Raw genomic sequence first — 26,503 nt, 5'->3', positions numbered from 1 at the left:
AGTTTAAAGATACCACACCAGGATAATGGATCTTCAGTGCTTCATGAGAACTACCTGGAAGGGGTTTTTTTGATCTCAGTGGAGCCCTATAGTCGTTCTTTGCCACCGTCCCGTAGAATTGTGTTTTTGGTTTTGGTGCCTCACACCAGGTTGTTGGGACTTTATGGGCAAGAGTAAAGCAAATAGCATGGTATAAAATCAAACGATTTATTTAACTATTTACAGTATAATACAAGCTTTTTGGGACTGGGTGAAGGCCCAATGTGTTGGAGGTGCAAAAGTATAGAAAGGTAAGTGACAGGTGATAATGGGTGACTGACCACCAACACGGCTAAACGCTACTTGTCTAGCCCAAGTAAATATATTCTTTAATTTAACCACTTATTACCCATATCAACACAGCTATTATTTACTCATTTTTTATGGTTTCAAAAATGATACTTTTTCCTCCAAATAGGAGGCTTAAGAATAACTCATCTCTATTATTTATTATTTAAAGAAATGGTGACTAGTGTTGAGCGAACACGGACTGTATTATTCGGGTCCGTACCGGATAATTGGATTTTTGTTACCCGGAAACGGACCCAAAAACTTTACCGTATGTTCGGGTTTAAAATCCATGTTCGGTAATTTTATTTCCTGTTTTGTATGTAATGGCGCGCTTTTAATGGCGGGCTTTCAACAGCCAATCAACAAGCGTTTAACTGGTGTGCGCCATCACAGCCATGCCTACTAATGTATTAGGAGCTGTGATTGGCCAGCTGAAGCATGTGACCCAGGTCTTTATAAGCTCGAGAGACACAGCGCGGTGCATCAGTCTGCTGTAGTGTAGGGAGAGAGCACACATCATACGTGCTGGCTGCTGCTGATTAGGGACAGACAGGGTAAAACAACATTGTGCTGAAAAGAATGTAGGGACAGGTCGGAGTGTAGGCAGGGAAAGTTATTTGAGCATTTTAGGGACAGGCTGGAGAGATTAGGCAGGGAGAGATTAGGAGACACAGGACAGAACAATCGTCCGCTAGCGATCTACATCGATTTTGCTGTGTGGGGGGTGGTGCAGTGAACAATCTTTTTGCCCTCACTTGAGCCCACTGAGGAGGAGGAGGAGGGAGAAACAAATATTTTTATCAGTCTGTTGTGTGCAGCGTTCAGCTATATTTTACTACAGATTGATGTTCTAATCTGCTATTTAAAAATTACAAATTTAAAGGGGAATTTTTTTAAGAGCACTTGCCATGGTCTTAACTACATTTTTCTGCCATTTGCAGCAGTCTAGCCCTTTCCATTGGTTTTTTAGAGCCATTTTAGTGCCTGAAAGTTCGGGTCCCCATTGACTTCAATGGGGTTCGGTGTCCGGGTAAAGTTCGAAAAAAGTCCGGGACACGGACCCGGACTTTTTTTTCAAGTTTGGCCGAACCCTCCGAACACGGACATCTAGGTGTCCGCTCAACTCTAATGGTGACAAATCCTTGAAAAAGGCCCTATACGGCCGAAACGCATAGGATAACCCATTGGACCTTTCCTCTGAACCAAGTTCCAAAGATATATGGAACAACAGAGCAAAATGTCCTGTTAAAAGTCACCCATTATCACCTGTCACTTACCTTTCTATACTTTTGCACCTCCAACACATTGGGCCTTCACCCATTGACAAAAAATCCTGTATTATACTGTAAATAGTTAAATAAATTGTTTGATTTTTATACCATACTATTTGCTTTACTCTTGCCCATAAAGTCCCAACTACCTGGTGTGAGGCACCAAAACCAAAAACTCATGAGAACTACCTTTCTACTACCTTTCATGACATTGAAGGAACGGAATGGGACAGGGAGATGCATTGGTGTCATTTGGCAGTAGGTCCAGCTTACACTGGTTGGGATTATAGATGGATTAGTCACTCAGAATCCAATCATTTCAACTGATCTTTAATGGTGACTGCCCCAAAGGATAATAACCTTACACAGCAAACATAGGGACTGTTGCTGGAGAGATGTGATCCCTGTTTATATCCAGAGAACTGGCAACCTTTTGCCTAGGGGTGAAGCAAAACCAACTGGTCCTTTAACCGGTTGCCGACTGCGCACAGTATATTTACTGCGGCAGTCGGCCCCGGCCAGGCAGAGTGACGTAGATCTACGTCGCTCGCCTGTCACTGTGATTTGAGCCAATAGCGGGCGAGCGCGCGCCCGCCTCTGCTCGTTCAGGGAGGAGTGCGGACCCGATGTCCGCCGGTCACACTACGATCGTCGGTAGAGAGGGAGAAAGGCAGAGCGGCTTATGTAAACAAGCCGCCTGTCATTCTCCCCTGTGTAAAAATGGAGATCAGACGGTTCTACTATGTAGAACCATTGATCTCTGTTTTTACACCAATAGCAATGTCCCACTACAGTTAGAATCACGCCCCTAGGACACACTTAACCCCTCCCTGTCCAATACAGTTAACCTCTTCCCTGCCAGTGTCATTTTTACAGTAACAGTGCATATGTATAGCACTGATTACTGTAGTAATGTCACTGGTACCCCCAAAAGTGTCAAAAATGTCAGTCAAGGGTCCGATCTGTCCGCCGCAATGTTGCAGTACCGCAAAAAAAATCGCAGATCGCTGCCATTACTCGTTAAAAAAAAAACACCAAAAATGACAAAAATCTTTCCTTTTGTTAGTAAACGCGATAACTTTTGCGCAAACCAATCAAAATACGCTTTTTGCGATTTTTTTTTTTTACCAAATATATGTAGCATAAAACAATTTGGCCGAAAATGTTAAAAAATTTTGATTTTTACATTTTTTTGGGGGGAATTTCATATAAAAAAAAGTGAAAAATATTGTTATTTTTGCAAAATTTACGCTCTTTTTTTGTTTATAGCGCATGATCAAAAAATCGCATAGGTGATCAAATAGCACCAAAAGAAAGCTCTGTTTGTGGGAAAAAAAGGACGTGAAATTCATTTAGGTACAGCATCGCACGACCGCGCAATTGTCCGTTAAAGTCACGCAGTGAAAAATTGCAAAAAAACCCCTGGTCAGGAAGGGGGTAAAATCTTCCGGGGCTTAAGTGGTTAAGGGGAGATCCGGGTTTTTGTGGGCTAAAGAAAGTGTGTAAAGTGTAAGGTGTCCCATTACTTGGTGAACAAGCTGAAAGCTGTTTCTAAAAATCAAAGTCTATCATGGTACACCTTTACACATCTTCCACCATCAGCTTGCTTTTACTTTGACCACCTGACATCTCAGAACTGCAAAGGAAATTGGTTGTGGGAAATTTCCCACTGCCAGGTGTCATGACTGTAGCTCTAAACAGGGAGTTATGAAATTGCCAGCATGTGTCACTGACTGAGTGTCTGTCTCTGATCAGTGTTTGAATGGTGATGTGTTTCCACTCAGGGCCAACATGTCCTATTAGTACTGACCCAGGGGCAATTGCCCTTCTGCTACCCTAAACTCAGTCCTTCGCTATTTATACCAGTCAAATGCCTTTTGTTAGTCAACACGTGTTATTAGACTTGCAGAATGTTTGTATAGCACTGCCCCCTTGGGAGCTGCTGAGAATGGATTCCCCTGGGTTACCCATAGCAACGGTCTGTAAACTCTTAGCACTTTAACACTTGGCTCAGTCAATGAACAGTCCAGGGGATTTGGTTTTTTTTTTGTGTTTTTTGTTTTTAGAACTTGGATAGGAGAAGGGATGAGTGGGATACTCCAACTTGAACTATGCACAATGTAGAGGACATATAACTATAGAGTATGCGGCAAGGCCGCTGCTTCACTCTGCCACTGAAGTGAAGATGGTGAAAATGATCCTGTAATATTGAACCTTCAGGGTCCTAGACTTGGCACCCCCTTTCTCATTTGCTGTGTGTGCTAACTTCTGTCCACTGACCCTCACTGGAGTGGTCCCCTTCCTGGGCAGACCCCTGGCAAGCTCCCTGGTAGTCACAAACATTGTTTTTCCTCAGGTAGCTCTGCCTCTTTCTCCACTGTCAGGATCCTGGACCTCCCAGCTCAGCACCGCACCTGCTGGTCCACTAGGCCGACCGCCTGTGTCCACCTTCCACTCTGACAGGAGGAGAGACAGCCGTCACCCTCCTCCAGGGACCTGGCTTCCTGCCCAAAGACACCCTGGCACATGTGCCCTTGGCTTTTATGACCAATCCCAGGATGCACTGTGGTGGTGCCCTCCCACTGGGACAGCCACAAAAGCCTGTGTGTCACTGGCTGGGTTTCCTCCACTGTCCTCCGAGAATAGAAGAAATCCAAGTTTGAGACCGCACTCAGGGTATATGGTGAAATCAAAAGGTTTCTTTATTCCTCATAAATAGTGTGGTTATGAGTAAGCGACCTACAGCGTCGTGAAACGCGTTAACCCGACAGGTCTGTTTTCACACTGTCTGTCTATTTTATTTATGAGGAATAAAGAAACCTTTTGATTTCTTCTATTCTCGGATGACGGATCTGACCTGCACCGGGTCTGGAACACACACCTGAGCGGCTTCCCCCCCTCTTCATTGTTTCGTTTCCTCCACTGTCCAACAGGCTCCCCTATTGGATACAGTGGGGACACTCCCTCAGACCAAGTGAATCACACATGGACACATGCAACAAGCAAAACTACTGATCAGGCTCCCCTGATAAGCAGATGAAGCAAACAAATGCTTTTACCTAGCACCTACCTGGAAGGGTGCTACATCTGCAAAGAATGTTGATCCGGAGTCATGCAATGCAGAGTTGTTGCAATTGTGAAACAAAATTGTGAAGCCTGGCAAGTCTAGCAATAGCTTAGCAAGTCATTTTCAAACTTGCAGAACAATTGCTTGTTAAACAGACCACCTGTGACTGCAATAATGTTCCTGGGTTTGGACCTGTTTATTTGCATATGCTATATACCTAAATAAATATGGCATTTTCTACCCCTTTTAAAAGTGTCTCCTTCTCCTGTTTGAGAGGCTTGGCATACAGGCTAATATAAAGAAAGCTATAGGCCCGTATGCCTGTCTGTACTGTATAGCTGGTTCTAGAGGGAATCCCTTTTGAACTGGTAATGAGGACCTTTGTGTCTTCTACTATCTATTTAACCGCTTTACCCCCGCTCACATTGCTGCTACTGCGGCACAGTGGCTCGTTATCATCCAGCGACGTAGACCTACGTCGCTGGACTCCTCCTCTTGTGGGCGGCGCGCACGCGCCGCCGGAGGCTCGCTCCCGCTGTATTCAGTCACAGCGGGAGTCAGGCCAGGGGAGGAGCAGCGGCGATCGCCGCTGCTCTTCCCCGATCGTCGGAGAATCGAGTCTGGAGATCCGCCCGCTTGTGTAAACAAAGCGAGCGGATCTCCTAAGTGACAGACAGTGACAGATTACAGGGTTCAGCATAGCTGAACCTGAGATCTGTCCCTGTGTCACTCAGTCACCTCCCCCCACACACGTCAGTAAGCACCAGGCATACATTAACCCCTCCCTCTCCAATAAAATTAACCCCTTCCCTGCCAGTGTCATTTTTACAGTAACAGTGCATATATATAGCACTGATTACTGTAGTAATGTCACTGGTAACCCCAAAAGTGTCAAAAATGTCAGTCAAGGGTCCGATCTGTCCGCCGCAATGTCGCAGTCCCGCAAAAAAAAATCACAGATCGCCGCCATTACTCGTTAAAAAAAACCCACCAAAAATGACAGAAATCTTTCCCTTAGTTAGTAAACGCAATAACTTTTGCGCAAACCAATCAAAATACGCTTATTGCATTTTTGTTTTACCAAAAATATGTAGCAGAAAACAAATTGGCCAAAAATTATAAAAAATTTTGATTTTTTTTACATTTTTTTGGATGGGGAATTTCATATAAAAAAATGTGAAAAATATTGTTTTTTTTTTCAAAATTTTTGTTCTTTTTTTGTTTATAGCGCAAAAAGTAAAAATCGCACAGTTGATCAAATACCACCAAAAGAAAGCTCTGTTTGTGGGAAAAAAAGGACGTCAATTTCATTTGGGTACGGCGTTGCACGACCGCGCAATTTTCCGTTAAACTCACGCAGTGCCAAATCGCAAAAAGTGGCCTGGACGTAAGACAGCAAAATCCTCCGGTGGTAAAGTGGTTAAAAGTGCAGAACAATATGTTTGGTATGGTATTAGGTTCTTTTAAGGTCTTCATCAGAAGTAATGTAGGACTACCTGAGTCAGCAGGTTGTGGAAGACGGTAAGGAAGGTGTTTGTATTGTTCCAGATTTTCTTCAGGTAATTTTCTTTCCAGTGATCCACCTAAGAAGAACAGACATTTCACTATAATATAACTATTCACTGGCAAACCATGAGCTGACACATACATTGCAGTCTGTACAATCAACCTAACCTCTTCCCACCCAATCCTGGCATCCCGTAATAGGATCTCTGTACCCCGGTGGCAGGAAGGATTGGGTCATGTGACCACTGTGATTGGCTGTCACTGCTGTCACATGACCGGGAGCTGGTCCCACTGACTCCTGATCTATATTATGAACCAAAACAGCTGGGTAGCTGGGCTGGAACCATGCAATGAGCGTGCTCTCAGCACAGAAAGCTCTGCTGCCCATGGCGGCATAGGCGTGGCATGTGGGCATTAACGTGCACCTTTTTGCTGCTACACATATGCGTTATATGGGTGGAAAGAGTTTAGATTTATTGTAATATGATGGTCTATCTTATTGTAACTATGTTATTAGATTCAGAGGCGTAACTAGAACCTTTAGAGCCCCGGTGCAAGAAACCATGAAGGGCCTCCTGGACCCCTGGTCGGGGCCCTTCCCTTCAAGACTGGGACTCTTCCCACTGATCCTGGGGCTCTTTACTCTCATTGCGGGGCCCCTTATTATGGTCCCGCAGCGGGTCCCTTTCACAAGTTCTGCAGTGGGCCCCCTTCCTGCCATTTTGTGGCCTCCCCACGGTGGTGGAATGCTAGGGCCCGCTCGCAAGTGTGACCTTTGCGATCCTGGAAGTTCACCCACTGGTGTCAGAAGTTTTTATTTTTTGGTATTTTAATTATATTATTTTTTATCATTTTATTTTTTTTACAATGTCACTGACTATGACTCTGTCCATTCAGAAAAGGAAGGAGCTGGTAAATTACATATTTACTGATCCCTTCCTGGGTTCTCTATTGTGAAACATCCCCTGCAGCATCCGGCAGGAGAGGGAAGGGAGCACAGTAGAGTGGGGGACCAGGGGAGCACACAGGGGCCCATAGACAGCAGAACACAAGTGAACCTGGATAGGAGGAGTGGCGGGGGCAGCACAGTAGTGGGGGGGGGGGACCAGGGGAGCACACAGGGGCCTAGAGACAGCATAACACAAGTGAACAGGATAGGAGGAGTGGCGGGGACAGTACAGTAGTGGGGGGGGGGACCAGGGGAGCACACAGGGGCCCAGAGACAGAAGAACACAAGAGAACTGGATAGGAGGAGTGGCGGGGGCAGTACAGTAGTGGGGGGGGACCAGGGGAGCACACAGGGGCCCAGAGACAGCAGAACACAAGTGAACTGGATAGGAGGAGTGGCGGGGGCAGCATACAGAGGAACCAATCTCCTCCATTTTCCTCCTGCAGCTACAGGAGGAAAAAGGAGGACAGTGATTTCTCTACATGCTGCCCCCGCCGCCCCTCCTATCCAGGTGTACAGGGGAGCCACACAGGCCCCTAGAGCATGGAGCCCGGTTACAATTGCAACCCCTGCAGTTACACCCCTGATTAGATTGAAGGGCCCTCATTCTAAAAATCTGTTAGTAAATCTAAAGGTGTTGGAAGAGGGATTGTACAATTGGTTAAGATTTAGGATAATTTGATATGTATGAAATTGTATATACTAAGTTCTTCTAAGCTCTTCTTCAGAGGAAAAAGAGGACTACCTGTGCCAGCAGGTTGGGGTAGACGGTATGGAAGATGTTTGTATTGATCCAGATTTTCTTCAGGTAATTTTTCCAATGATCCACCTAAGAAAAACAGACATTTCACTATAATATAACTCTTCACTGGCAAACCATGAGCTGACACATACATTTCAGTCTGTACAATCAACCTACCCTCTTCCCACCCAACCCTGGCATCCCTAATAGGGTCTGCACCCCAGTGTCAGGAAGGATCAGGTCATGTGACCACTGTGATTGGCTGTCACTGTCGTCACATGATTGGAAGCTGGTCCCACCGATTCCTGATCTATATTATGAACCAAGTCAGCTGGGTTACTGTGCTAGGAGCATGCAATGGGCATACTCTCAGCACAGAAAGCTCTGCTGCCCATGGAGGCATAAGTGTGGCATATGGGCATTAAAGGGGTTGTAAATTCAGAAGATAAAAAGCCTTCTGGGTGTAGCAACCCCCCTAATACTTACCTGGGCCCCATCTTACATAGTTAGTGAGGTCGAAAAAAGACATCAGTCCATCCAGTTCAACCTATGATGTGTGTGTGTTTGATGTTAACCGTACATTGTATACCCCTCTATGTTGTGGTCTTTAAGGTGCCCGTCTAAAAGTTTTTGTCCAGTGATGTACACAAGTGTGTCAGCTGTCCGAGTTTCTCCCTCATGACTGGTTGAGACACAGCAGCGGCACCATTGGCTGTCACTGCTGTCAATCAAAGTCAGCTATCCAATTAGGAGAGAGAGAGAACAGGGCTGAGTTGGGGCTCAGTGTCTGAATGGACACAGGGAGCTGTGACTCGGCTTAGGTGACCCCATAGCAAGCTGCTTGCTGTAGGGGCACTGAACAGGAAGGAGGGGCCAGGATCACAGGAGAGGGACCTGAGAAGAGGAGGATCTGGGCTGCTTTGTTCAAATTCACCGCACAGAGGAGGTAAGTATGATATGTTTTTTATTTTTATAAGAAAAAAAACGAGACTTTACAATCACTTTAAAGTGCACCCTCTTTGCTGCTACACATATGTGATACAAGGGTGAAAAGAGTTTAGATTTACTGTAATATGACGGTCTGCCTGAAAGAAAGGTGCTCTATTGGGTTGAGGTCAGGACATGTCTTTATGGACCTTGTTTTGTGCACTGGTCTGGTGCACAGTCATGTTAGAACAGATGGAATCCTATCCTAACATATCATATGTTATTGGATTGATGGGCCCTCATTCTAAAAATCTGTTAGTAAATCTAAAAGGTGATCGAAGAGGGATTGTACAATCAGATCGATAACGTTTAGGATAATTTGAAAGGTATAAAATTGTATATACTCCTTTTGCTGCAAAACAAAGTAACAAAAAAAAAATCCAAACACCCAAATGGAATGGTAGTGCATCTAATCACATAAAAACCTAAATAGACATATTTAGTAGAGCTGGGTGAACTCAGGTGTGGTTTGCAACACCTTAAAAAAAAAAAAAAAAACCTCTGAAATTCAACATTTTCCGATTAGAAAGCCCATTAAAATCAATAAAAATCCAAACCGGGCTCCAAAATTTGTGAATAACAGAACTGGAAACTATAAAATATTTTCAAATTGATTTTGGAAGCCCTTCCTGATATGATAATGGGACCAGAAATCTGCCACTTCAATCCAACAAAATCCAACCAGGGATTCTAAAGCCTCGTACACACGCACAGATTGTTGGCCAACCGATCGGCCGTCTTTTGTCCAGTGTTGTTTGTTGGTTGAATTGTGCTCTAGACTTGCACTGGACTTTTGTTGGCCAACAAAAACCAACTTCAGAAGTGATGTCATGTGATGGTTGACTTTCCCTGTGTTTTTTCTTCTCTGAGCATGCCCAGTCTTGCTCATCTGATTTTTGTCTGCCGAAATCTGTACTGACTGAGGAACAATCGGCCGTTCTGTTGTTGGCCAACAAAAATTTTATAGCCTGCACACCAGATTTTTTTCGGCCGAAAAGTCGCAGTTGGTTGTCGGAAGCATCATACTAACAAGCCTACAATCGGCCGATCGGACGTTGGCTGACAATTTACGGCCAACAATCTGTGCGTTTGTACAGGGCTTAAGGTAGATTGGTGGAACCTGGTGGCACTGGAAATCAAGCTAGTGGTGATCAGCCAACAGCAAACACAGCTAAAGGGCAGAAAATACTCTTGGTCCCTTTCTTTCCTTAGATTTTAGGGAATTTGAATTTCTAAAGAAAAAAAAAAAAAAAAAAAACATTGAAATCTGATTCAAGTTGTGACTGAAAGTCAGTGCGAATCTAACATCATCCTAACTTTGGAATCAGCTCTAATTTCTAATACATATATATATAGTTAACGAACATGTGTTTTAGGAAGAAAGCCCAAAATAAGTCTCTCTCTACACACATCTGCTTATCTGGTGTTGATGAAGCTTGGGCTCCTCTGCACTTCTGCTACCCAGCCGGTGGTTATGGGCAAATCATGGACACAGACCTCAGTGGACCATTAAAAGGCTGTTAGTCAGAAGCATTGATTGATGCTACTGACTGATTTCTTCATTTGACAGGGCCGGCCCTACCATCAGTCCAATGGACCCAGGCAGCACTTTGAAAGGGGCAGCAAATTGATGCCCAAGGAGATTTCTTTTCCAGCAGTTTGGTGCGCACTGCCGGCACCAGATCAGATGTACAGCTTTCCTCTACCTGTCCCAGTGGCACGGCAGGTCTGTCTCTTCCATAGGATCACAGCACTCCCCCTCCCCTATCTTATTTACACAAGATGGGAAGCATGACAAGTCCAGTCAAAGGACAGGAACTTTAAAGTTCAGAACCGGGTGATTGGTTACTAGACAATAGGGAGGTCCTAGCAATCAATCACCTGGCTTTCATATGAAAAGTCCCGCCCTTTTCCAGTCCTACAATGCTTCCCATCTGGTGTAAATATGGTATGGGAGGGGGAGTGCTGCGATCTTATGGAAGGGGCAGTCTGTGATATCGATGGAGGACTGTGATGGAGGGTCTGTGATGAGGGGTGTCTGGGGTTGGGGGGATCTGTGATGGAGAGGGGTCTGTGATGGGAGGGTAGTCTGTAAGAGGGGTGATCTGTGATGGGGGGCTCTGAGATGAGAGGAGTCTGTGATAGGGGGAGACTGTAATGGAGAGGAGTCTGTGATGGGGGGGGGGATTGTGATGGAGAGGAGTCTGTGATCTAGAGGAGTCTGTGATAGGGGGAGACTGTGAAGGAGAGGAGTCTGTGAAGGAGAGGAGTCTATGAAGGAGAGCAGTCTGTGATGGAGAGCAGTCTGTGAAGGAGAGGAGTCTGTGATCTAGAGGAGTCTGTGATAGGGGGAGACTGTGAAGGAGAGACTGTGAAGGAGAGGAGTTTGTGAATAGGGGGGGGGGATCTGTGATGGAGAGGAGTCTGTGATGGGGGGGGGGGACTGTGAAGGAGAGGAGTATGTGATAGAGAGGAGTCTGTGATGGAGAGGAGTCTGTGAAGGAGAGGAGTCTGTGATCTAGAAGAGTCTGTGATAGGGGGAGACTGTGAAGGAGAGGAGTTTGTGAATGGGGGGGGATCTGTGATGGGGAGGGGTCTGTGATGGGAGGGTAGTCTGTAAGAGGGGTGATCTATGATGGGGCTCTGAGAAGAGAGGAGTCTGTAATGGAGAGGAGTCTGTGATGGGGGGAGACTGTGATGGAGAGGAGTCTGTGATGGAGAGGAGTCTGTGATCTAGAGGAGTCTGTGATAGGGGGGAGACTGTGAAGGAGAGGAGTTTGTGAATGGGGGGGGGGGGGGAATCTGTGATGGGATGGTCTATAATGAGGGGAGTCTTTGATATGGAGTTTGTGGTTTGGATTTGAACATAATGGAATGCCATATTTTGCAAATGGACAAGGTGCTGTTGCATGTAAATCTGACTTCCTGATAAATTTAATTTTAATTTTAATTATCATGATATAAAAATAATGGATGTGGGGTGTTTTTGGTGGGCATGTTTTTTTTTTTTTTTTTGGGAGGGGGCAGCATTTCATTCTTGGACCCAGGCAGCCCTGTCATATTCTGTGTTTTGTTTCAGCCGTAATGCTTCCAAAAGAAAGTTCTATCTCAGAGGAAGCAGAAGATTATCTATAATGCCAATAATGGGGAAGCAGAAAGTTCTGGTATCCCTGGGCCCATGAAGGCTTCTTTGCAGGGAATACGACTCTATAAACTGCCTGTGACTGCAGTCATGTTCCCCATGTTTGGACCTGCTTATTTGCATATATTGTATACTGTATAGCCTATCAGTGCTTAATGGCTGGTTCTGAAGAGAACCCCTTTTGAACTGATAATCAGGTCCTTTGTGTCTTGTAATAATTAACTTAAAATGCAGAAAAATGTTATGGTGGTGATACAATTTTTATATACTCTTCTTCTAAAGAAATGGAAGACTACCTGTGCCATCAGGTTGTGGTAGACTGTATGGATTATGTTGATCCAGATTTTCTTCAGGTGATTTTTTTTTAATGGATCCACCTAAGAAAATTAGACATCTCAGTACAATATAACTCAATATATACCAATATATCACAAACATTGTAGTCTGTACAATCAGCCTTACCCCTTTCTACCCAACCCACGGCATCTTAATAGGGCCTGTGGCTACGTGGGTAGCCAGATGTTGGACTGTAATATGACAGTCTGCCTAAATGTATATAAATGGAATGGATTGGTGGGTTCTTATTGTAAAAAGCTAAAGGTGATTACAGAGAGACTGTACAATAACATTTTTCATCTTTCGGATATTTTTTTTATAGGGATTATAATAGACAAATCATTGTAATTGTGTATATATATATACTTTTTACTGCAAAGCTGAGTAAAAAAAAAAAAAAAATCCAAAAAAAGCCAAAACAGAATGGTAGTTCTCCTAATTGCCAAATAAAATTACATAGAAATATTTGGTAGAAATGAGTGAACTACACTTTGCTGCATTAAAAAAAAAAATAAAACTCTGAAGTTCTGAAGTTTTGGACTGGAAGTTCCATTGAAATCAATGCAAATCCAAACCAGGCCTAAACCATTGTGAATTTCAGAAACAGAAAATTATGAAAATTGTTCAAACTAATTTTGGAAGCCCTTCCTGATATCATAATGGGACCAAAAATTTGCCTGAGCCATTTCCTTTTAAAGAAAGCCAATCTGAGATTGTAAGACAGTAGGGTGGAAACCTGGCAGCACTGGCAGTCAATCTAGGAGTGATTAGCCAACAGCAGAAGCAGCTAAAGAGCAGAAAAAGCCTTTGGCCTCTTTCTCCCAGAAGATGTTTAGGAAATCGAGAAAAAAAAAAAAAAAAAAACACTAAAATTTAGGTTCAACTTGGGACTGAAAGTCAAGAAATAGCTAAAATGACAATGAAAGGAGAAGTTATCATTATGGGAGATTTCAATCTTCCAGATATAAACTGGAAAACCAAAATAGCAAGTTCTACCAGGAGTACAGATATTCTAAATTCCCTACTGGGGTTGTCTCTGCAACAAGTGGTTGAGGAGCCAACCCGGAGGGAGGCCATTTTGGATTTGGTATTCACAAATGGGGATTCGGTATATGATGTCATTGTAGGCGAAACCTTGGGATCTAGTGATCACCAGTCAGTGTGGTTTAATATAAGAACTGTGAAAGAATCACACCACACAAAAACAAAAGTTTTAGATTTTAGAAAAACAGACTTTTCAAAAATGAAATTAGTCATAAATGAGTCCTTATCAGACTGGAACGGATTACATGGAGTCCAGGAGAAATGGGACTACTTAAAAGGTGCACTATTGAAGGCAACAGAAAATTGCATTAGACTTGTCAGTAAAAGCAAAAAAAGGAAGAGACCACTGTGGTACTCAGCAGAAGTGGCCCAAATCATTAAAAATAAAAAGCTAGCATTTTGTAATTATAAAAAAACCCAGAGCAATGAAGATAAGGAAATCTACAAGATTAGGCAGAAAAAGGCCAAGCAAGTTATAAGAACTTCTAAAGCGCAGGCAGAAGAAAAACTAGCTCAGTCTATGAAAAAGGGGGATAAGACATTCTTCAGATATATAAATGAAAAAAGGAAATTAAAACAAGGAATAACTAAATTAAAAACAAAGGACGGAAGGTATGTAGAAGAGAATAAAGGGCTAGCCGACTGCCTTAATGAATACTTCTGTTCAGTTTTTACAGAAGAAAAAGAAGGAGAAGGACCTCCACTTGAAAGGATGACTAATGAATCGTTTGATGCATGTGTCTTTACAGAGGAAGACGTTCTAAGATTGCTGTCTAAAGTGAAGACAAATAAGTCACAGGGTCCTGATGAGATACACCCAAAATTATTAAAAGAGCTTAGTGGTGAGCTGGCAAAACCATTAACAGATTTATTTAACCAATCATTAGTAACAGGAGTCGTCCCGGAAGATTGGAAATTGGCAAATGTCGTGCCCATTCACAAGAAAGGTAGTAGGGAGGAATCGAGCAACTATAGACCAGTGAGTCTGACATCAATAGTAGGCAAATTAATGGAAACCCTATTAAAGGATAGAATTGTGGAACATCTTAAATCCCATGGATTGCAAGATGAAAAACAACATGGGTTTACTTCAGGGAGATCATGTCAAACAAATCTTATAGATTTTTTTGACTGGGTGACTAAAATAATAGACGGTGGAGGTGCAGTAGACATTGCATATCTAGATTTTAGTAAGGCTTTTGACACTGTCCCACATAGAAGACTTATCAATAAACTACAGTCATTGAACATGGACTCCCATATTGTTGAGTGGATTAGGCAGTGGCTGAGTGACAGACAACAGAGGGTTGTAGTCAATGGAGAACATTCAGAACAAGGTCATGTTACCAGTGGGGTACCTCAGGGATCTGTACTGGGACCAATTTTGTTTAATATCTTCATAAGTGATATTGCAAAAGGCCTCGATGGTAAGGTTTGTCTTTTTGCTGATGACACAAAGATATGTAACAGGGTTGATGTTCCTGGAGGGAAATGCCAAATGGAAAAGGATTTAGGAAAACTAGAAGAATGGTCAGAACTCTGGCAACTGAAATTTAATGTGGATAAGTGCAAGATAATGCACCTGGGGCGTAAAAACCCAAGGGCAGAATATAGAATATTTGACACAGTCCTGACCTCAGTATCTGAGGAAAGGGATTTAGGAGTAATTATTTCAGAAGACTTAAAGGTGGGAGGACAATGTAATAGAGCAGCACGAAATGCCAGCAGAATGCTTGGATGTATAGGGAGAGGTATAAGCAGTAGAAAGAGGGAAGTGCTTATGCCGCTGTACAGAACACTGGTGAGACCTCACTTGGAGTATTGTGCGCAGTACTGGAGGCCATATCTCCAGAAGGATATAGATACTCTAGAGAGAGTTCAGAGAAGAGCTACTAAACTAGTACATGGATTACAGGAAAAAACTTACCAGGAAAGGTTAAAGGACCTTAACATGTATAGCTTGGAAGAAAGAAGAGACAGAGGGGATATGATAGAAACCTTTAAATACATAAAGGGAATCAACTCGGTAAAGGAGGAGAGCATATTTAAAAGAAGAAATACTACCACAAGAGGACACCGTTTTAAACTAGAGGGGCAAAGGTTTAAAAGTAATATGAGGAAGTATTACTTTACTGAAAGAGTAGTGGATGCATGGAATAACCTTCCTGCAGAAGTGGTAGCTGCAAATACAGTGAAGGAGTTTAAGCATGCATGGGATAGGCATAAGGCTATCCTTCATATAAGATAGGGCCAAGGACTATTCATAGGATTCAGATATATTGGGCAGACTAGATGGGCCAAATGGTTCTTATCTGCCGACACATTCTATGTTTCTATGTTTCTAATCTGAATCTAACATTGGAATTAGCTGTAATTTCTAATGCATATACATACAGTAAATAACACTATATTGTCAAAAATATTGGGACACCTTCCTTTAGATGCACATGAACTTTAATGGCATCCCAGTCTTAGTCCGTAGGGTTCAATATTGAGTTGGCCCACCCTTTGCAGCTATAACAGCTTCAACTCTTCTGGGAAGGCTGTCCACAAGGTTTAGGAGTGTGTCTATGGGAATGTTTGACCATTCTTCCAGAAGTGCATTTGTGAGGTCAGGCACTGATGTTGGATGGGAAAACCTGGCTCGCTGTCTCTGCTCTAATTCATCCCAAAGGTCAGGACTCTGTGCAGGCCAGTCAAGTTCTTCGACCCCAAACTCACTCATCCATGTCCTTATGGACTTTTTTTTGTGCATTGGTCCAAATCATGGAAGGGGGGGGGGGGTTAGTGGAGGGGGATAATGGTATGAGGTTGTTTGTCAGGGGTTGGGCTTAGCCCCTTAGTTCCACTGAAGGGAACTCTTAAGGCATCAGCATACCAAGACATTTTGGACAATTTCATGCTCCCAACTTTGTGGGAACAGTTTGGGGATGACTCCTTCCTGACTGTGCACCAGTGCACAAAGCAAGGTCCATAATGACATGGAGTCCTGACCTCAATCCAATAGAACTCCTTTGGGATGAATTAGAGCAGAGACCTTCTTCTTAGAGCACCAGGCCTTCTCATCCAACCATTACAAAACCTCCCTCACCTTTTTGCTTCTCCTAACCTCTGCAGACATATCCCTAAACCCTGGGCCTCCATCATTTACCTGTACTCAACACACCCATTACCCTGCACTCTCTGGCTGCAGCTGCAATCAGCACAATTTAAATCCCATCTCTCTAATTCCCAAGACCAGACTCCCTCTCTCTTATGAAAGCCCGCTCTGTCTATAATAAACTCACCTCTCTCAATGACCTTTTCACTCTAACTCATTTAATCTACTCGCCATTACCGAAATCTGGCTTCATGAATCCGACACTGCGTCTTCTGCTGCCCTATCCCAAGGTGGTCTTCTCTGGACTCGCTGCTTCAGAACCAGTGGACGCAAGGGAGGGGGTGTTGGGATCCTTCTAGCCCCACATAGCACCTTTCATGTACTTCACCCACCTCCCTCTTTGTCACTCTCCTCATTTGAGGCACACTGCATTTGTCTTTTCTCCCCTGTTTCTCTAAGGATAGCTGTGATCTAACGCCCCCCTTAACCAGTACCAACGTTTCTTGATGACTTCTCTGCCTGGCTACCCTACTTTATCTCTGCCGAAATCCCCACAATCATTCTCCGTGGCTTCAACATCCATATTATTATTAACACTCCTACCACTTCCAAACTTCTCAGTCTAACCTTCTCCTTTGACCTGAAGCAATGGATACATGCTTCTACTCACTCTGAAGGCAATATCCTTGACCTTGTTTTCTCCCACCTATGCACTCCATACAACCTTTCAAACAACTCTTTCCCTCTCTCTGATCACTACCTTATTAGTTTCACTCTCTCCCTCTCTTCCAACTCCTCTCCCTCCAACTGCCTTACAGTTACCCGTAGAAACCTACACCATCTCAACCCTTCTCTTCTCTACTCTGCTACTGACTACCGCTATGACAAAACCGCACCCCTGTCCTGGCCACTTCTGTCTACAATGCCTCACTTTTAGCCTCCCTAGACACACTGGCCCCCCTCACTACACATCGAATCAGGCCCCGACCCCTTCAACCTTTGCAAACAGATAACACTAGAAGTCTGAAAAAGCATAGCTGTGCTCTTGAGCGCCTATAGCGCAAGACTAGGTCTAAGAAAAATTTCAACCAATATAAATCTGCCCTCCAAAAATACAATTCCAGTGTCCACACTGCCAAACAGACCTATTTTATCACTCTCATTAACAACTTATCATCCCGCCCCACGACAACTCTTCGCTATCTTTAATTCTCTACTTCGTCCTCCACTGCCTCCACCCACTGGCTCACTCACTGCCCAGGAGATTGCCAACCACTTCAAACAGAAGATTGATACAATTCGTGAGGAGATCACTGCTGTTCAGATACCTTCCATGCTTAAGCTTTATGCCCACAGGTGCGATCACTACTTCCCTCATTCAACCCCGCCACTATAGACGAGGTTAATAAACTACTTGCTAACGTCCACTTAACCAATCTTAACAATCTACGCCCTATTTCCTTGCTCCACTTTTTATCCAAACTCCTTGAACGTCTGGTCTACAACTGACTGTGCGACCACCTTGCCGAGAATAGCCTGCTTGATCCCCTTCAGTCTGGATTTCGGCCTCAAAACTAACAAACGATCTACTAACGGCCAAAACCAATGGACACTATTCGTACTCCTACTCCTGGACCTTTCTGCTGACTTTGATATGGTTGACCACCCCCTCCTCCTCAAAAAATTCCATGCCTTTGGTCTTCGTTACTGTACTCTTCACTGGTTCTCTTTCTACTTATCCAACCGCACCTTTAGCGTTACTTAAAATTCTACTTTATCCTCTCCTCTTCCTTTCTCTGTTGGGGTCCCCCAAGGTTCTGTTCTTGGACCCCTCCTATTTTCAATCTACACCTCCTCTCTGGGTCAGCTGATAGTCTTCCATGGCTTCCAATACCATCTCTACGCTGACGATACCCAAATCTATTTATCCACCCCTCAGCTCTCTCCCTCAGTCTCCTTACGTATCACTAATTTACTATCAGACATATCAGTCTGGATGTCTCACCACTTCCTCAAACTCAATCTATCCAAAACCAAACTTATAATTTTTTCTCCACCACGTGCCCCTTCCCCTGATCTCTCTGTCAATATCGATGGCACAACTATCAGCCCATCCCCGCATGCCAAGGTCCTAGGTGTTTTCCTGGACTCTGAACTCTCCTTCAAGCCCTACATCCAATCACTGTCCAAATCTTGCTGCCTTAACCTCCGCAACATCTCCAAAATACGCCGCTTTCTAACAAATGACACAACAAAGCTCCTAGTTCACTCCCTGGTCATCTCCCGCCTCCACTACTGCAATTCCCTTCTCATTGGCTTACCTCTGCATAGGCTATCCCCCTTCAATCCATCACGAGTGGTGCTGCCAGACTCCTCCACCTTACCAATCACTCAGTGTCCGCTACTCCTCTCTGTCAATTCCTCCACTGGCTTCCGCTCACCCAACAAATTAAATTCAAAATACTAACAACTTAGAAAGCCATCCACAGTTTAGCCCCCAGCTACATCACTATCCTAGTCTCAAAATACCAACCAAATCGCTCTCTTTGTTCCTCTCAAAACCTCCTGCTCTCTAGCTCCCTCGTCACCTTCTCCCATACTCGCCTCCAGGACTTTTCCAGAGCCTCTCCAATCCTATGGAACTCCTTACCCCAATCTTTCTGATTATCCCCTACTCTATTAGCTTTTAGACAATCCCTGAAAACCCTCCTCTTCAGAGAAGCCTATCCTACCCACACCTAACAACTGTACTTCCATTTTTTCCATCAGCTCATCCCCCACAGTTATTGCCTTTTGTTTCACTTGACCCTCCCATTTAGATTGTAAGCTCTAATGAGCAGGGCCCTCCAATTAATCCTGTATTGAATTGTTGTCAGGTCACCTGTAGCCAGGTGACAACTGCACCCAGTTGGAGGCAGGGGCGCAGCGCAAGGTAGTGAACCCGATAGCAGACTGCTGCAGATGGACCGGAACGTGATCCCAAGATTCCCCGGGGCGTGGAGTCTAAGAACCAGCAGGTGTTCACCAGAGCCTATAGTGGTGAGGATGGACTTGGCTGCAGCTGGGCCCAGGTCGCGGCCCCTGGGATCCCCCAGGTCACGCTCCGTAGGGAGAGAAGGGATGCAGCCACTCAGTACACACGGAATGGTGATGGGCAAGCCAAGGTCGGGGTAACAGGCAGACAAGGGTAACCAAGGGACAGGCCAAAGGTCAGGGTAACAGGCAAACAGGAATAGTCAGAGACAAGCCAAAGTCGGTACACAGAAAAGTAGATCAAGCACACGGCAAATAGGAAACAAACACTAAATAGGTATATATCATAGGTAAAAAGGCGCTGGTAATCTTAATATATCACGTGTTATAAAAATTAATAGGTGATTTAAAGTGTAATATATGTGATTAAAAATTGCTACAAATATATATATGATCTACTATTGGTGCAATTAGCAAAGAAAAGTGCATACCAGTGCAATTTCAATTCAGAAGTGTTTGTGCTTCTCAAAGTAAATTAATCCACAAAGGTGTGGATCAGTGAACCAATAAATAGATATATAAAGAATTCCATACAAAAATCACATAAGAATATATAAAAATATAAATATATAAATGTGCTCCAAGTAGTGTTTAAAAATCCAGGCAATAGCATGCAATCAAAATTGTGCTTGGTGGATTCTTATTAATCCCTTCACAGTGCTCCAGGTGCTGGGATGTGACAACCGTCAATTAAGAAGTGCTTGTGCTTCTCAAAGTAAATTAATCCACAAAGGTGTGGATCAGTGAACCAATAAATAAATATATAAAGAATTCCATACAAAAATCACATAAGGATATATAAAAAAATCACATAAGAATATATAAAAAAGTATAAATATATAAATGTGCTCCAAGTAGTGTTTAAAAGTCCAAGCAATAGCATGCAATCAAAATTGTGCTTGGTGAATTCTTATTAATCCATTCACAGTGCTCCAGGTGCTGGGATGTGACAACCGTGGCCTCTTACCAGCTAGCAGCAGGTCACAAGGACCCCCAACGCCTGTGATCCCTTTATTGGGTGGATCAGACCTCTCCTCGATTGCTTGGATCTCTGGCTCCTATATTACTCGAGTTGGACCATGTAGTCCCCCCATACACATAAAGATATAGAAGAACAAATAGCCTCCAATAGTGAAATACTGTTTTATTCTCCAAAAAACATACACTATAAGGTGACAATTAGCCTCTTACTATTTGTTGTGCCCTCCTGGCACTGGGCAATTCGGCAGTACAAAATCGTTTTTTTGGGTCTTAGGAAGATATTCTCCGGGGATCTGCAGCACCCTGTATCTCCTTTCCCCCTTTCTTTGTATTGCAGCGGTGGATGTGTATCCCAGCCTCTGTTCCGAATGCCTCTGTGTGTTACTTCCGGGTTAGCATTGACCACAATGCATTTCGCTTAACGAGCGTCCTCAGGCAGTCTGTGCTGGCCCTGTCAGTCACATCTTAAGTATCGCTATCTCTATTATGATTGGCCGGTGTTTAATTTTGCTTTTGTAGCGCCATTCATTTATTTTTATTGACATTAAGTGCCGATCTGTATATTTAACAGGATCCTGTTAAATATACAGATCGGCACTTAATGTCAATAAAAATAAATGAATGGCGCTACAAAAGCAAAATTAAACACCGGCCAATCATAATAGAGATAGCGATACTTAAGATGTGACTGACAGGGCCAGCACAGACTGCCTGAGGACGCTCGTTAAGCGAAATGCATTGTGGTCAATGCTAACCCGGAAGTAACACACAGAGGCATTCGGAACAGAGGCTGGGATACACATCCACCGCTGCAATACAAAGAAAGGGGGAAAGGAGATACAGGGTGCTGCAGATCCCCGGAGAATATCTTCCTAAGACCCAAAAAAACGATTTTGTACTGCCGAATTGCCCAGTGCCAGGAGGGCACAACAAATAGTAAGAGGCTAATTGTCACCTTATAGTGTATGTTTTTTGGAGAATAAAACAGTATTTCACTATTGGAGGCTATTTGTTCTTCTATATCTTTATGTGTATGGGGGGACTACATGGTCCAACTCGAGTAATATAGGAGCCAGAGATCCAAGCAATCGAGGAGAGGTCTGATCCACCCAATAAAGGGATCACAGGCGTTGGGGGTCCTTGTGACCTGCTGCTAGCTGGTAAGAGGCCACGGTTGTCACATCCCAGCACCTGGAGCACTGTGAATGGATTAATAAGAATTCACCAAGCACAATTTTGATTGCATGCTATTGCTTGGACTTTTAAACACTACTTGGAGCACATTTATATATTTATACTTTTTTATATATTCTTATGTGATTTTTTTATATATCCTTATGTGATTTTTGTATGGAATTCTTTATATATTTATTTATTGGTTCACTGATCCACACCTTTGTGGATTAATTTACTTTGAGAAGCACAAGCACTTCTTAATTGACGGTTGTCACATCCCAGCACCTGGAGCACTGTGAAGGGATTAATAAGAATCCACCAAGCACAATTTTGATTGCATGCTATTGCCTGGATTTTTAAACACTACTTGGAGCACATTTATATATTTATATTTTTATATATTCTTATGTGATTTTTGTATGGAATTCTTTATATATCTATTTATTGGTTCACTGATCCACACCTTTGTGGATTAATTTACTTTGAGAAGCACAAACACTTCTGAATTGAAATTGCACTGGTATGCACTTTTCTTTGCTAATTGCACCAATAGTAGATCATATATATATTTGTAGCAATTTTTAATCACATATATTACACTTTAAATCACCTATTAATTTTTATAACACGTGATATATTAAGATTACCAGCGCCTTTTTACCTATGATATATACCTATTTATTGTTTTATTACAATTAAAAGGGCAGCAGGTTCAACAATCTTTTATTTAAAGGGCCAGGCGCCTTCTCTTTTCTTTTTAAGGAAACAAACACTGTTGAACAGCAAAGCAGACCTGCAGTGCACTGGTTAATATAGACTTCCTGTGATGACCTGGGGTGGGACAGGAACAGGAAGGAGAGATGATAAAAAGGAACCAGAAGTGCAGTCTGACCTCTAATACAGACATAAAGGGACAGGTAAGCTTGCCAAACACTATTGCAAGTCCATGACAATTGTATTGTAACTTTATTGTCTTCCCTAATATTGTAAAGCGCTGTGCAAACTGTTGGCACTATATAAATCCTGTATAATAATAATAACCATTACAAAACCTGACCACACAAATGCACTTCTGGAAGAATGATCAAACATTCCCATAGAAACACTCCAAAACCCTGTGGACAGCCTTCCCAGAAGAGTTGAAGCTATTATAGCTGCAAAGGGTAAGGGCCAACTCAATATTGAACCCTATGGACTAAGGATGCCATTAAAGCTCATGTGCGTGTAAAGGCAGGCATGCCAAAACGTTTGACAATATAGTGTGTGTGTATATATATATATATTTATACACACACACACACACACACATTTTTCTCATGGTGTCCTTTTCACAACAAAACACATAATACTACACTTTGTACAGTGCATGGAACCATCCCTCTAGAGCGGTGTTTGTCAACCAATGTTCCTCCAGAGGTTTCTAGGGGTTCTAAGGGTTCAGCATCTCAGAAAGGTACTTACTGTGACCCGCAACAAAAATTACAGGTGCCGCTCAAAGATCAACCAGGTCCTTTTGCATGGCATACCGCTAGGAGTGCTGACAAGAACAGAGCTTGCCCCAGCTCAAAACATCCAATAGGGAAAAAAGTCTTCAAAGTTGTTACTTCTTTCCCTATTTCTCAGAAATGTAACCATTGACAACAATGTTCTTTTAGCTATTTGGAAGGAGGGGTTTTCCCCAATGACCTCAAATGTAAGGAAAAAATCTTCACAGTGACTATAATGCTAATGTACTGTAAGCTGAAGCTATAGTAATTAGCAGGGGTTACCTAAGACAGGAAAGTTATTGCAAGGATTCCTTTGTGATAAAAAGCTTGAGAAAGGCTCTAAGGCAGGCATGTCCAACCTGCGGCCCGGAACCACAGGCAATGCGGCCCACTGCCCCCTGAAAATGTATTTATTTTTTTTTTTGCTGGGGAGGAAGGAAGCACGGCCACAGTGGATTCCAACTATTTGTAGGCAGAGGCTGCCTCGGAGGAGGGCGAGCGCCGCTGGATTACAAACAGAGCAGGGATCTGAGTGTTCCTTTAATATCTCTCAGGAGAAGTAAACCTCTGTATACTGATTCCATTTCATTTGATCATCCTCTAGTTGTGTTAAATTAGTGCGGGGGGGGGGGGGGGGGCACGGCAGGGTGGGAAGGGCGCAGCAGCATTTTATTACTTATATACCTTTTATTATAGTATATATTATATATGCGGCCCGAGAAAATTTCTCTACAATCAATTTGGCTCAGAGAAGCTATAAGGTTGGACACCCATGCTCTAAGGGGTAACAAATAAGAGTGTGAAGAATGTAATCTTTCCTGGATCCTGCTTCTAAAGTGATTTCTCCTCAAAGAGCATACAATCTAATTCCTCTATCATACTCCTACAGAGACATATTGGAAGCAGTGCCATCTTAAGAGCATTAAAGGGTCCCGGGCAATGCAGTGCACTGGGGCCCCGCCTACACAATCACCCACGAGAATAAAAATGTGAATTATCAATAAGACGATATTTATTGGTACAGCAGTGCCAGGCTAATGACAGCTTCCAAGTTCGGCGGCTGGTTCCAGTGAACACACACACAGACGGGAGTCACACTTGACTGTCCTGGGTGTACCTGTTCCCATGGAGGCGGACAGGCATTCCTGCAGTTGTGGGCTCCCCCCTCCACGGCCCAAGTGGCCTGACAGCAGCGCATGGCCGACAGACGCTTGCCACCTGCTAAGTTTGGCAGTGGAATGCACACGGGAATCGGGACTACGCTTGGCTGGGTTGCTGGGCAGGTGGGGCCCCCCGGGCAAGTGGGGCCACCGGGCAACTGTCCAGCGTGCCCATTCGGTAAGATGGCCCTGATTGGAAGAGTGAACTGGAGTACATGTATAAAGGAAACACAATCCTAGGAATCACTTGCAAACTTTATGCAGACTGAGTCCTCCTGGAAAGGAACAGAACCCAGGAACAACCGGTTTGTGAAGCCTCATGATAAATTACTTAGCTTTTGTGACAAATATTAACCTTTAGAATACAATGTAACCAGCTAAAGATATTGATTCTCACCTTGGAAACTCGTAGATACTTGGCCAATGCCCCTGTCCTGCGGAATGGCAGATTTTTCTTCTATTCTTTTGAATAAGAAGAGATCCAAGATATATTCCTTCATTTTGGGCTGGTCCTTTATAATCCGATTCCTCTCCTCATCACTGCTGTCAATCATGTCTATAATTAGCACAATGGGTTTCTTCTTCCCTGTATTGAGAACAGAATGTATTAATCCCAAATCCAAATTTATCTCTGTACAATGTCCTATCACTTACCAAAGCTTGCGAGAGCTTTTTTTCTCTCAGAAGGAGTGAGGGGAGTTTTCCATTTATGTTTGGTGAGGATATAAAGGCAAAATGTAGAATCAGAAAGGGCCTTGTCAAAATCTTTTGTCTTAATTTTAGACACATTGACATATTTGATCTCCTTAATGTGTTCACCGGCACGTCTCAGCTCCGTGGTCTTTCATCTCTTAGCATTAAAGCCTGAAGATGGTTGAGAGCTCAGTGGAGGAAGCACTTTGTTTGGCCTAACAGCTATTCTGTGGTTATCCTTGGAAGTGACCATAGGGAGGAAGTGAGCTTTCCTATTTATAAGGAACCAGCGCAGGACTGCTTAACCGGTTGCCGACCGCCGCAAAGTGTATATATACTGCGGCGGTCAGCGCCGGCCAGGCAAAGTGACGTACCGGTACGTCACTAGCCTGTAAGCCAATAGCGGGCAGGCGCGGGCCGCCGGAGGCGCTCCCACATCGGCTCGTTCACGGACACCTCCGTGCGTGTGACCGGCGGACCCGATGTTCCGCCGGTCACTCGCGATCGTCCGCTGTGAAGGGAGAAAGGCAGGCGGCTAGTGTAAACAAAGCCGCCTGTCATTCTTCCCTGTGTAAAAGCACTGATCTAACGGTCCTGCTATGTAGGACCATTGATCTGTGCTGTTACACACACAGCCACATCCCTGCACAGTACAGGCCCGAACACACGTACCGATTGTCGGCCGTAAATATTCGGCCGACGACCGATCGGCCGATTGTAGGCTTGTTAGTATGATGCTTCCGACAGCCGACAGCGCATTTTCGGCCGAAAAGAATATGATGTGCATGTTTTAAAATTTTTGTAGGCCAACACCAGAACAGCCGATTGTTCGCCAGTCAGTACAGAATTCGGCCGACAAACAGCAGATTTGCAAGACTGGGCATGCTCAGAAAAGACAAAACACACGGAAAGTTAACCATCACATGACATCACTTCTGCAGACGGCTGTTGTTGGCCGACAAAATTCATGTGCAGTCTTTTGCAGTTTTCAACAGACATGACAGCCCTGGACAAAAGACGGCCGATCGTTCGGCCGACGATCGGTACGTGTGTACGGGGCTTAAGAAGCACGCCCCTAGGGACACACATAGTCACTGCATCTCTAATAAAGTTAACCCCTTCCCTGCCAGTGTCATTTTTACAGTAACAGTGCATATATATAGCACTGATTACTGTAGTAATGTCACTGGTACCCCCAAAAGTGTCAAAAATGTCAGTCAAGGGTCCGATCTGTCCGCCGCAATGTCGCAGTCCCGCAAAATAAATCGCAGATCGCCGCCATTACTAGTTAAAAAAAAACCAACAAAAATCTTTCCCTTTGTTAGTAAACGCGATAACTTTTGCGCAAACCAATAAAAATACGCTTTTTGCGATTTTTTTACCAAACATATGTAGCAGAAAACAAATTGGCCTACAATGTTAAAAACTTTTGATTTTTAATTTTTTTGGGGGGGAATTTCATATAAAAAAAATTTGAAAAATATTGTTATTTTTGCAAA

The 26,503-nt window shown here is 43.7% G+C and overlaps 1 protein-coding gene across 1 annotated transcript in view; it reads right to left on the bottom strand.

Annotated features, from left to right (window-relative positions):
• The window catches only part of LOC309558466 (uncharacterized protein), an 84,799-nt gene that overhangs the window by 39,374 nt on the left and 18,922 nt on the right, over positions 1–26,503 (bottom strand). The window contains exons 6-9 of the mRNA XM_082261537.1: positions 24,709–24,897; positions 12,291–12,371; positions 7,869–7,952; positions 6,165–6,251 (exon numbers count right to left, since the gene is read on the bottom strand). Coding sequence (XP_082117663.1) covers positions 6,165–6,251; positions 7,869–7,952; positions 12,291–12,371; positions 24,709–24,897 — 441 coding nt within the window. The remainder of the gene's footprint in view (positions 1–6,164; positions 6,252–7,868; positions 7,953–12,290; positions 12,372–24,708; positions 24,898–26,503) is intronic.

Source organism: Pelophylax lessonae, assembly GCF_965119305.1.
Source record: "Pelophylax lessonae genome assembly, chromosome: 6".
NCBI lineage: Eukaryota > Metazoa > Chordata > Amphibia > Anura > Ranidae > Pelophylax > Pelophylax lessonae.
This window is presented reverse-complemented; position numbering and strand designations above follow the sequence as displayed.